General features: G+C 38.0%; 1 protein-coding gene across 1 annotated transcript; it reads right to left on the bottom strand.

Annotated features, from left to right (window-relative positions):
- Positions 1-6,936: 6,936 nt before the first annotated feature.
- On the bottom strand, positions 6,937-11,081 carry LOC148743485 (G protein-coupled receptor GRL101-like). The gene is made up of 9 exons (XM_088739627.1): positions 11,005-11,081; positions 10,769-10,840; positions 9,530-10,529; positions 9,164-9,248; positions 8,772-8,840; positions 8,611-8,673; positions 8,089-8,151; positions 7,225-7,266; positions 6,937-7,004 (listed from the first exon to the last, which is right to left on the bottom strand). The coding sequence occupies exons 2-9, from the start codon at positions 10,834-10,836 to the stop codon at positions 6,937-6,939; spliced, it is 1,458 nt and encodes a 485-aa protein (XP_088595753.1). The 5' UTR covers positions 10,837-10,840; positions 11,005-11,081.
- Between the last annotated feature and the right edge of the window lie 1,931 nt (positions 11,082-13,012).

The raw sequence follows: 13,012 nt of genomic DNA, 5'->3' as shown, positions 1-13,012 counted from the left end.
GATCATTATCTTAAGCCAGTTTTGCAATTCTATAAATATAGTCGTCACGGTAATGAGTGACACATTACGGGTGTTTAAGAAAACAATGTTGGTTTGACAATAAAAAGGAAGTACTTTCTTCCAACATCTTTCAAAATGCCCTTATCTTTCAATAAGGGGAAGCTTATGGGTCGTTCTTTCATATTTCAAATCGCTTTTTCGTTTTTGCGCGAAAAAAGATGGCTTTTAAAATTTGGTGTCATTATCAGTTCGCGGTTTTTATTTTTTTCTTAGTACTTGGTTTTGGTTTTCGGGAAAAAACCCGCAGTTTTTCTGACTTGATATCCTATTCGGACCTATTTGGTTTTCTATTTTTTTTTCCAAAAGGAAATAATTCAGTATACATTGACTTTCTTGACAGCGTTTTGTTTTTTTTCGGACCAAACTAATCAACCCGCCTGATGGCGGAAAACTAATAAGTTTTCTGTTATTTTGCTGTGTGTGTTATTACTTGAAAATGTCCTCTTCGATGTTTGCAAATGAACCCCATGTACAGCAGGAATGAGATAGTCGCTATTTTCTTTTTTAATTTTTAAATTTTATCTTTCAAGTTTCAATATTTAATGGAAAAAATAACACTATTTCATTTTCACAATAGTTATGGATGCAGGTTTTTTTGTCTTTTTAATTTGAATATTCGTTGATAACTTTAGGAATCATTTTGACATGGAGAAAAACAGCAGAAAGGTAAATGGATTCCCAATTGTTGTTGTGTTTTGAGATACCAACTAACCTTAGTAAAGGAATCGACTAATTTTATCACATTTGACTTCTGTTACTGCTTACTGGGTTATTTCGTAATACTACTGTTGTGACACCAGTGACACTCACTTTCAAGTCACAAGTCGAACAGTGCGGTCGTGTCTTGGTGGCGTTCTCATGATATGCCTCTTATCGTATCTACTTGCTGTGCAGCTGTCAATAGGTCGTTGGAATCTGGCGAATAAAAAAATTTGGAGGCTTTAGTGATTGCTAAAGATACGAATCAGGTGGTGATAAATCCTAACGTAAGAAGTTTGAAATCTAGCGCGAAAGAGTCCTTCAAGATGGCGCCCGCTCCAAAGCTCACACGTGCTCTGCGCTTCTTTAATATCATGCTGGCTGCCAATTTGATCTTCCTTTCGAATGATGTTGCTTTGAACCCTGGTCCCATCGAATGATGTTGCTTTGAACCCTGGTCCCATCTACCTACGCGTTTCAAGTCAGGGCAGAGGAATAAGGATTGGGCAATGGAACATTCAACACCTAACAGACGCTAAGTTTGAACAACTCACTCTCGTTGTAGCTTAATGCCCACAAGGATTCAGCAAACAAAGTTGACGTACTAATCTTAACCGAGACCTTTTGTAGCAGTGAAAGGCCCGACTCGTTTTACCAAGTACATGGATATGACTTATTCCGGAATGACAGAGTTGGAAAGCAAGGGGGAAGAATAATTATTCATGCGAATGACAAACTACAAGCAAAAAGTCGCCCAGATCTGATGACAACTGAAATCGAAATGCTCTGGATTGAAGTATGCCCTTTTCAATCAAAGCGCTCATTGCTCATTGCTGGTGTCTATAGACCCCCGTCGTCCACGTCTGAGGTTGACTCAAGCATTGCAAAAACATCGAAAAAGCCTATTTGTTGAACAAAGAAATGGTTCTCTCAGGAGATTTTAATGTTGACTTCCTAAATGCAAATCAGGCAAGTAAACACAAGCTCATTAAAACACTAACTAACCTGCCACACCTAACCCAACTCGTCAAAGAAGTTACAAGGCCCGTTTCAGGAAAGTGTCTAGATCATATCTGGTGAAGTTACTCGGAAAGGTTAACGTGTGTACAAACAAGAATATTAGAATGTCAGATCACCTTCCAACAATGGTGGTTCGACGCTACAAAGGTCTGACTCCACAAAGGAATAACTCGAGTAACACTGCTAAAAAATTTGTAGATGATTTGAGCAAGACCCCGTGGGACACCGCTTTTGTTTTCGAGGATACTTACGACAGCTTTTGTTTTCGAGGATACTGTCGACAGCTGGTATAAAAATTTCACTGACATCCTTGATTCTCACATCCCCGTGAAAGAGAAAAGAGTGAGTAAAAATGCCCAGCCAGTTTGGTTCACTACAGAAACTAACGACGCCATGAGAAGAAGATACAAACTACTAAAGAAAGCTAGAGTTTCTGAAAGTTCTACTGACTGGGCTACCTTCAAACGTGCTAAAAATGAGGTGTGCAAATTGATAAGGAATGCTAAGGAGCAACTTTTTAAGAACCAATTTACTGAACATAAAAATAATCCTAAACGATTGTGGAACCTCATCAGGAACCTAACGAGACAAGACGTAAACAATCATGCTCCTATACGTCAGCTGAGGGAAGAAGCTAAATTGATTACAGATCCACTTGACATTGCTGAGTGTCTAAACCTCTGGTTTGTGAAGCAGCCCCTGACACTGCTACGAAATAAACCACCAAATTCATCGTCACGCGTTCCTCTTAAACACATTAAGGACCTTACAGCAGAAAGCGTAAAAAAACCACAGTTCATCATCCCACATATCACACCGAAAAAGATCGAGGAGTTGCTAAAACTTATGCCATCCCACAAGGCGGCGGGATCTGACGGTCTCGGTCCCCTGGAATTTAATTACCACTAAGTCGGTTTATTAACCACTGCATTGATACAGGCAATTTCCCGTCTGCATGGAAAATTGTTAAAGTCACGCCTATTTAAAAGGGGCAAGGAAGTAAAGCCGACAAGAACAATTATCGTCCAATCTCAGCACTCCCTTTACTATCAAAAATTTTTGAGAAACATATCCACCAAGCCCTGTACAACTACATGCGAAACAACTTGTTGTACACCTTGCAGTCAGGTTTCCGAAGATCCAACTGTACGGAGACAGCGCTCATTCGGCTGACGGATCAGTTGTTATCTTACATGGATAAAGACCAAGTCAGTGGGCTTGTATTTGTGGATTACAAGGAGGCCTTCGACTTACTTGACCATGACATACTTCTGTCCAAGCTCGAAGCATACGGTATAACATCTAGGGAATTGGTGCTCTTAACGAACTACTTAAAGGGTAGAAGGAACTCAGTTGTCATTGATGGAGTGCATTCAGAATACAGGCTGATCTCACACGGTGTTTCGCAAGGCACTGCTATTTATCATCTTTATAAATGATCTCCCAAACTCAGTCTCTAAGTCAACAGTAGACATCTACGCAGACAACACTAGTTTAAGTACTTCCGCTGTAGTCACAGATCCACCTGCAATTCTGCATCGGCTCCAAAAAGACATAAACAAGATTGCTGACTGGTCATCTGAAAACAAGATGGTACTTAATGCCTCTAAAACAAAAAGTCCTCTAGTAACTGGCAAACGACTAAAAAAGAAAGCTCCAGACACGAATCTTAAATTATCATGCAACGGTTGCGAGATTGAGCAAATAACTTCACAGAAATTACTGGAGTAAAATTAGGCAATCACTTGAGTTTTACTGAACACATAGATGACATTTGTAAGAAAGTGTCACGACGTATTGTGGTGCTGAAGAAGATTAAGCGTAATCTGCCTCTAGCTGAGCCTAAACTTTTGATCAACGCCTTGATCAAGCCAATAATGTTGTAGGGCTCATGTGCATGGTGCACTGCGTCAGAAGAGAACGTTAACCGCGTATCCAGGCTGCAAAAGCGAGCAGCTCGAGTAATCTTGGATGCTGATATCGGTGACCTTGAAAGAAGCGAGACGCATTTTAGACGTTTCGATTGGCTGCCACTTAAGGAAGAATTAAACCTTAAAAGGACCAGTCTAATATTTAGGCTGATCAAAGATGAAAATAATTGTCCGAGCTCTATAACAGAGCTTTTAACGAGAAACTCAGACCGACACACCAGAACCAGTCGCTATGGAAAATATAACTTCGTGTGCCCCTCCTATACTAGAAAAAACGGAAGGGGGGCGAACTTTTCAGGCCAGTGGAGCAAAACTATGGAACAGCATCCCTTTAGACATTCGCAAGAAATACTCCATTGGCTCTTTTAAATCTTCTGTTCCCAAACATTTCTTATCCAAGAACTCTTAGCTTAGTTTTTAGTTGTGCATACCCAGATTTAGATTCTTTTTTTATTATCTTATAAGCGTAAATAGTTTTTGATTTTTAACTTAGGGCAGAGGGCCACTGTTTCGTCAGTTTTTAACTGTCATGTGTTACCCTCTGTAAATAAGGTTGTTACTTACTCAGTACGTACCAGCTATGGCGTATGTATATTTCCCACGTTACAAATTTCTCTCAAACACCTTGTTATTTTGTCTTGCTTTGTGTAACCTTTATTACTGGAATTTTACTTGGGCCAATAAACTTTAGATTCCACATTATGCATTTGATGAACTCGGTTAACTTAAGAAATATTGGGCGTTTATGAAAACAGGAATTTTATTTGCTACATGTCTAACACCAGTTACGCTACTTGACATTATATTTGTATGTTCGGTATGAATAGGTTGTAGTAAAGAGGAAAACAACACGACTCGTCACATTCGTGTGGTTAATAAGTAGCGTGATGTATTAGTAAAGGAGAACAATCCCTCGTCATGAACCGAATGGTTAAAACGAAGTAAACGAAAACTTCAGTCGATTTTACTCCACATTTGATTGCAATCGAAACCCATCTTAATTCAAAAACTACATTTGACATGAATATTCAAACATCTATGCTACCGCACAAAAAAATGCCATTTTCGTGGAAACAGCTGTTAAACAATCGATGCTCCGCGGGGGCCCGGATCAGATACAGACACGATACAACAATTTAACAAGGCTTAGAAATCTGTAGTAAACGCCTCGCTTATCTTACTCCTTTATCTTACCTTGTTTGTTATCTTCTTATTCTCGTTCACGCTTGTCATTTCTACATAGTGTTTTTGAACTGAGCCGAGTTTGGATGTTGATAAGCACCTCAGGCGCGCCACCACTTGGTGGAACTAGAACCAGTAACTATTATGAGCCATAACATATAATTATGAACTTTCCTCGTGATCCTCATTTATTACGTTATGGAGTAGGGAGAAGTGTGTCATATCGCTTAATTATGTCAATAAAAGGTGAGCACATGGAAAACGATACAGAAAAGAATATCCTGGCGTTTCGCTTATTCTCTTTCAGTTTCATACATTTTCATGAATATGTAAGCTCGACAATTTTCAGGCTGTTTTGGTTGCAGGAGTCGAAGTGAGATACTTGCTTTATCTCTAAACATCTCAGAATTTTAATACAACATGAATATAATTACAACATTAATATAATAATTATTTAATTACTAACGACATTACCTCTTAATTAATAATCACCCTCCATAAGTTATACTCAATGGCGCTATATATTAACATGATCCTTTAACCAGGAGCCATTTCATCAATATGTTAAAACTTTATTAATTAAATTTTTTCACATTTCATGCCAGCGCACTGTTTAATTTTTTGTCCAAACGAGGATCAAATGTTAGATAATTCATAGGCCAGAAAGCGTGCATTTTCTGAACTCTGCAGCAAATAAATTTAAATACTTGTTCTTGTTCTTAATATAATTGTGTACATAAATTAATCAGGGCGAACGAGCAAACACGGGATCAAAAATGGCAAAAATACACCCTTGTAGTCCTCGATGTGTCATCCTGTCGTTTCGAGCCATTTAATGCCATTAGTTTCAACCACACCCCTCTTTTGTTTGTACAAACTATGATGATGTAAATCACAATGAAGCACTGATAATGCTAAGAGGCAATGACGAAAATTTCAGTCATGAATATGAAATACCTGAAAGGGTGCCTCAAAGGGTGCCTGAAAGGGTTCCTGAAAGGGTGCCTGAAAGGGTGTCAATAGAAATGTCAATAGAAATGACGGATGTCCCAAGACATCATGGGGGAATAAAATCCTCAAGAAATGATCTGATCAATTATTTGTTTAACGTAGATGAGTGATAGTGTGTAACTATAACTGATTAAACAATCACTGAACCAAAGAAAAAAAAAAATTTTGGGGAAGGTTTTTAAGATAGCCAAAGACTGAGTGAGATTTGACTTGACTTAAAATAACCTACGCACACTGAGGGGTTCAATAGAACTGACTTAACTATTCTTTTTAAACTCCTAAACTGAGGCACAAAATTAACGTAAGTCTTTTCTTTTTAGGTACAAGAATCTTCTACACTGAATACGCTTACTTAAAATAGTGCCACAGCTGTATCTCATCATTGATCCCAATGACCAATTCTGCTTAGAAAAATTGTTCTAAATTTGTTTTGCGACAATTTCCTCGAATTACACCGCCTACAGTGCTGTCTCGTTTTCGAAATCTTGCTCTCCAGGGATAACTTTGTTAGCCGAGTACGACTTTCGACGCTTTGAAGATCTTGATTGTCCCCATCTTCTGTTAAAAAGAAAGAGGTTTTTTTTGGAGTCTTTCTCCGACAACAGCCCTATTCTGTCGTTTGATAAGTCAGACAGACAGTCAATCAGTCCGTCGGTTGGTCAGACAAGTACTCAGTCAGTAATTCCAAGTTAAAAAGTCAATGGTCATTTAGGCGACTGGTCAGCGATTTGTCTGTCAGTCGGTCAATTAGTCAGTCAGTTACAATGACAGTCACTCTTTTAAAAAAAAAACAGTCAACCTTTAAGCAGTCAGGTTCTCAGTCACTATGTCCATCAACTATGTAATAGTAACTGCGCGTCATCAGCGTAAGATAAAACTGGGCGTATCTCTCTGCTCACTCACTTCTTTTCGGTTGAAAACCTGAAACTCTTGCTCCATTTACCTGCAATTAAAGGGACACGGTAGGTAAAATAAAAAATTCAAGAGATGTTGTACTTGATGCGTTGCTGCTTGCTGCTCAGTAAACAACATTCTAACACCATTCTCCTAAACGAAAGCGTGCAACAGGATTAACTTGAAGATAAACATTGATTTCTTTTACTGAATATTAATTAGAATTCTGCCATATCATGTTATGTTAATGAAAACATTTTTTTCCGATATCCTCTCATAGAAAGACATAACTACTCTGAGAACTCCACTCTCCATATGATTCTGATATTTGATACGAAGTTTGATAAGAGACTATATCCACTCCTGGTCATAGAAATTTTAAATTTGTGATAAAGGTGTTTGTAAGTCCTTTGTAAGGTTAACCTACCTCGAGTAAGGGACACAGAATCAAGCTCTTGATCTCCTTGCTCTGCGTTGGTAAAAAGAAAACTAAAAAATAAGCAAATATACTATGGGTATTTAAATTGTGCTCCCTCTAAAAGGGGTCTTCACGACTTTTCAACCGAAAAAAGTCGACTTGTGTGTACTCATGCGTGTATGTCTCTTGCATATCTTGTTTCTCGACACACTCGAGAAGGGATATAGACCTCTTGTTTGCATTGGCTTGTTCCGCAAAAAATGGTAACCCCGCGAAGACTTAACGCAGGTTCAAAGTCAAACACATGTCACGTGCTCCATCATAAACGGTTCCAAGAGGAAAGTGAGAGGAACAATCATGGCGTTGGCAGGATATGTCGATTTCACTAATCAAAAGTTATTCTCATCTCTGAGCGTAAAGGGAAGTCAGTTAACGTTAACCATCGTGATTTACTGAAGTAGTTTCCTTTTTCCTAAGTTACTTGAATTGATAAATTAATCCCCTTGCTTTTTGTCAAGATATTAATTCAACCTACGAGCAACAGAGGGTCTCCTGTAAGAGCATCGAGGTTTTGATTTTACAAGTTGAATTTCAACTTTCTCCACCCCAAACTTTACTCATTAGCGCCGAAGATTTCATGTTTACGTTTTGTATTAGTAAGCGAACAAATTAAGTAAGGTAAATCTCTGAAGAAACTGTGGTGTTGCGTCGGTAAGGGTATTAAAAGATGATTTGATTTCACCCCCTCAGTTGATAAATAAATGTAAATTGCCCACCGCAGAGAGTTTCTAAACTTTTACAAACTCTTCACGGTGACCAATTTATATTATCGACCCAGTTGAAAAAATCATATTAGAAGATGAGACGAATTACCTTGATTTGGTTGAGCTGATCCGATAGGTGCTGGTTCGATTCTTTCGGCCTCGTCGAGTTCTCCTTGAAACCAATAGGTAAATTATACCATTACATTAAAATAGTTGTCGACTAATTAACAATATTGTTCGCTATTCTTTATGACGTTTTGAAAACACTGTCTCTGAGTATTTGCGGTTATTTCAAAATCAACAACTTCTCTTAAACAAGCTAGATTACTTTCTTCCCCTTTCCAGAAGATGATAATGACCGTGAGCTTAGTATCACACACCTAATCGTCTAAAAAGCTTTCCAATGGATCAAATTTTGTGTAACATGACGGGATCTAAAAATTAAAAGTAACAAAATGAACGAAAAAATGTTGGACGATTGTAATGGCAATAAAGACCTACGTCTAGGGGGAATAAAATTATCCAACCTTCCCAGGTAGAGAATACGATAAACATCGTCAGCGCAAAGGAAACTTCAATACGACACTGTTCTTCCAGTTAAGATGGCTTTGGTTAGGAAACGTCAGCCTACCCTGTGGTGGGAGATGTGCGCCCATATGTGCCAGTTCGATTGCTTCCGCACCCTCAACTTCTGCTTGAAAAATTAATCGAGTATGTTTTAGTCACAGAATTCCGCTTTACCCTCGCTTACAGTTTCCAAGAATTGTTTGCTGACACAAGAAAGGTTTTTACCTCCCTGGCCGCCGTGTTGATCATTTTCATCCATTCCCTGCTGGTTCACTTGTTCTCCCTGTCCTTCGCCTTTTAAGGAAAACAACGAGAAAAGGCTAGTGAACGAACCCGGAAAGAAGTATCTGATAGAACGAACGAAAGTAGTAACGAACGAACGCAGAGACCAACGAGGAAAAGCATGATTAAGTGAATTCCCAAATGCATGAATACATAAATGAAGGAATAAATGATTGAATGAATGAATGCATGTGGAAAAAAATCAATCAATCAATCAATCAAAAACTATACTTGCAGAAATCTTTTAATTGTTAACCCAATTGCTTGGTTTATATCTTATCACTACGTGTTAGCTGTAGTTTTAGTTCTTCAAATATATGATCATAACATCGCACCTTCCTGATTTCGACCACAGCAAAAGAAAACGTTCTTCAAGTAGTTCCAGAATTTTTCAAATTTGTTCCCCAGAATGCCTCGGACCTGAAAAGGCAATAAACAAATAAAAAAAATCTAAATTTTCTTCCTTGCTTTGAACTGGTCTCACATGATAAAATGAAACAAGTGACTTTCTGCTTTTCAATGATTTTAGAAAGTGTCAGGGTCATTTTCGGGTCATCAAAGCAGCTGTGGGCATTTATCATAATGCTCCTGGTCGGCTTCAACCCATTACCATTCCTATGATTAGGCTAACTACTTTTTGCAGCTCTAGTCGACGGAGTCTCTTTTGTTGATTGTAGTTGATTTAGAGGCGTCTATCATACCTGTTCTGTTGACAAGGTGTACAGGATGGGATTCAAGGCAGAGTTGATCGGAAGAGCAAATACAGCAATCCAGACGGCGAGGTCACCTGGCGCTTTGAAAGACTTCTCGATGATCGTCCTCATGCCAAACACTATCACCGGCATCCAGCAGACACAATCACTAAGAATGATGAAAAACACCCGCCTTGCAAGAGCCGTTTCCCTCCTAAAGTTTACTCTTCTGGCCTGGATCTCTCTTCCAGTACCCTGGCGGGCTAATCGCCGGCTCGACAAATAAGACTTGAGGAGTATCGTGACATAAGCAACCATGATGAACAAGAAAAAAGCAAAATTCAAAGCGACAAAGATACCAACAGAATATTCCCAGCCTGCTGGCTTATCAGAGGTAAGCTGCAAGGGCAAACAAACCACACTTCTACCATAGTAACTATGGTACCTGAAAGGGTCTTCAAAATACCCGATACCAAACATAGGAAAAAAGGCAATAAGGAAACCAATTGCCCATATGGAGATACAGAGGATATGTGTTGCCTTTGGTTTCAGAGAAGCACCCTGGTAAGGGAACACAATATTTTTGAGGCGATCAGCAGAAATCAGTGTCATCATCATTACTGACACCTCACTTGACAACAAGGAGATCGCTCCAATAATTTGACAAGACAAGCCAGACCTCCACTGAAAGTCATGCAAGTAATACTCTCCTCTCCACAGCAGATCTTTGGTTCCAGCAGTGACTAGGTAGATGCCCATCACACCATCGGACACCGCCAAATGTAGCAACATGATGGACTGTACCACATTCTTCTCTTTGAAAATCACTCGCCAGGTTATGACAAACACCGCACCAGCCAGAGAAAAGATTCCAATCACCCAGATACTTTTCCTTGGGGCAGAATTCTTAAACATGCTCTCGCAGTTAGCAAAGTCGTCGTCGTAAATGAAAGCGCAGTCAGCGTCCTCCTTGTGCATGTGACAACACATCAAATTTGTGTCCAAACTCCTGCAATCGTAAAATACGAAATCGCCCAGTCAAATAAGGTATTTCAAATTACTATATGTACTAACTAGAGAACCGTACATGTCCCTTGATCGATGTAAGAAACTTCCCATAGAATGCCACGTCTTACATTCTCGATGGGAGCTATTGCAAACATTAAATTAAAAGTGTTCTCAGACATCCTCTATTTACAATTTATCCTTTAAACTTTAGATCGTAGTAGAAATATATTAAAATCGTACACTTTCAGTATATCCTTTTGCACTTCAAAAAATCCATAAGGAAGCTCTCTAAACTTGTTGTAATGCATATATCTGGAATGGAAAATGTGTGATTAGAAATATAGCTATGATATCATTAGATTGTAGCAATCAAAGCAATAGATGTGCTTGCAATAATTCTTTTAACTATTTGAACTAGTCAGGGTCAGCCAGTGCTTTTCATAACTTGTATATAATTTTGATTAAAAAAAACACACATAATTTTCAGCCGTTGATTTTCTTTGAAGGTGTCGACGGAAACTTGTATCAATTCGTTGTTAAAGATTTCTCTATCAAAAAGAAAGCTCAACAATTGAAAATAAAAAGCACAGCAATGTTATTTTTTTGAAACCATTCTGTTACAATTGTTTCGATTACTGGCATCGAGATAAACAGCGAGTCTCCAAAAGAATTTAATGAGCAAAACGTCATATGTTTTTACTGAAAAGTGTTACACTAAACGTCGTGACATCTTTTGTGCTATTCGTAAAAGAATTTCCTTCTATCTAGGTTCCTCTGTAACATTGACAAAACGGGAGGCAACCCTTTTAAAATTTAGCGCCCCTGCTATAATCATCTCGCGCCTTGCTGTAATCACCTCACTTCAGGCTCATTAAATATTGTTGGATAATCCCCCTAACATCTTCTCAGGGGTTATTCAACGATATTCGCTTAGCCTTCGGCAAATTACTGTTAAATATCATTCCAATATAGGCAAATATCCCATGTATTTAATTGTTCACTTACATAATCAAAAGCTCTGTTAGGCCTTTAAAAATTCCTCGTGGCAAATTTTCGATCCTGTTGTTTGAGAGGTAACTAAAAAAACGATAGAGGATAACGTGAAAGTAGGAATATGTGAATTGATAAAAGGAACATTTTTTTAATTAATTTTTATAAGCACGATAAAGCATGAAAAGAAAGACCACGATTTGATTCGTTTCTCTTTTTCAACGTAATTACAAGAGTTTTTTTAGCTTTTTTTAGAAGGGCAGTGTCATGCGTTTACCATCCAAACTAGCCAAAATGCATCCCAACATCAGTTAGAATGCCTCCGAAACATGTAAAAACTGGAAATTCATAAAGAAACGAGGAGGTGACATCTGAGGAATTCAAATGTTGCTGAAAATGAAGAGGTAATCGGCGTAGGTGTTTCCCGTACACAAGTGTCTGGTAACAAATTCGGTTGTCAGATTAAGTTTCATGATCATTATAGTAGTACATTTTCAAATCAGCTTTCCAGAGAAAAAACAAAATGAAACAACTGTATCAATGTACTACTTAAAGGTCATGCAGCTTCGCCAATCCCAAAAATTGTACGGGGGGGGAAACTTCTTTAACTTATTCTTCTCCATTTTTCTGTTAAATTGCAAAACAGAGACTCTTTCATGGTCAATTTTCATTGGAATTGGAAAATCGAATTTTTATCAACAATCAGGTCTGGCCATTTGATTTGAAATTTTATTGTCTTTTAACCCTTTAACTACCATGAGTGACCAAGACGTAATTTCTCCTTACAATATCAATACAATATCAAACACATTAGAAATGAGAATAAAAAAATTGATCATTTGAGAGATCATAAGTTATTTCAATACCAAATTTTCAAAAATAACATCATAAGAGTTGTATGGCTGACTGAAAGGAGAATAACTGATGAGATCTTGGGATTGAAAGTGTTAAACCTACAAGGATAGGGTTTTTTTGGTTGGTTTTCCCAGTTAGTTTTCCATTTAACATTACATAAGCTCAACTTCCTGCTTTGCGTTTATCTTAACTAAAGTTGAAAAAACGGTCGAAATCATATTATCTCTTTTCTCAAAATTATAAGCTATAAGTTTTAAAAAGCGTGTATCTTAAAATCAGAGTCAAGATAATCTCGAAAATAGATAGTCAATGACTACATGTGTCTACTTGTTCTACTTCTGGGAAATTTGGAATATTCCTTTTTTTTAAAGGAGAGTCTGGTGATATGCCTCTCTATCGAAAATTTTAAATTTGAGTCTCACAAGATCGAGTAATGTCCAGGATTGCATACGGAAGGGGGCCGCGCTATTCAATGATATATATCACCAAGTGTCCTCATGTATAAAAGTTCACCATAACACGTATAATTCTCTCGTATATGAAGCAATATGAAATTGAGAAATTAGTCTATCACATATGAAATATTTGTTAAACAACGCTTGCATGCAATCCTGAATATAAATGACAAGATCAGGAGAT

This window comes from Stylophora pistillata, chromosome 1 (assembly GCF_964205215.1).
Source record: "Stylophora pistillata chromosome 1, jaStyPist1.2, whole genome shotgun sequence".
Classification (NCBI taxonomy): Eukaryota; Metazoa; Cnidaria; class Anthozoa; order Scleractinia; family Pocilloporidae; genus Stylophora; species Stylophora pistillata.
Note: the sequence above shows the minus strand (reverse complement) of the source record. Positions and strands in the feature narration are given on the sequence as shown.

Bases quoted from the DNA above. Each gene is read 5' to 3' on its own strand.
- LOC148743485 (XM_088739627.1), bottom strand. From the start codon at position 10,836: ATGCATTACAACAAGTTTAGAGAGCTTCCTTATGGATTTTTTGAAGTG. The intron at 8,841-9,163 runs GTGCGATGTTAT...TTTCCTTAAAAG, and splicing joins CTGTGGTCGAAATCAGGAAG to GCGAAGGACAGGGAGAACAA. The intron at 8,152-8,610 runs GTAGGCTGACGT...ATTGGTTTCAAG, and splicing joins CGCACATCTCCCACCACAGG to GAGAACTCGACGAGGCCGAA.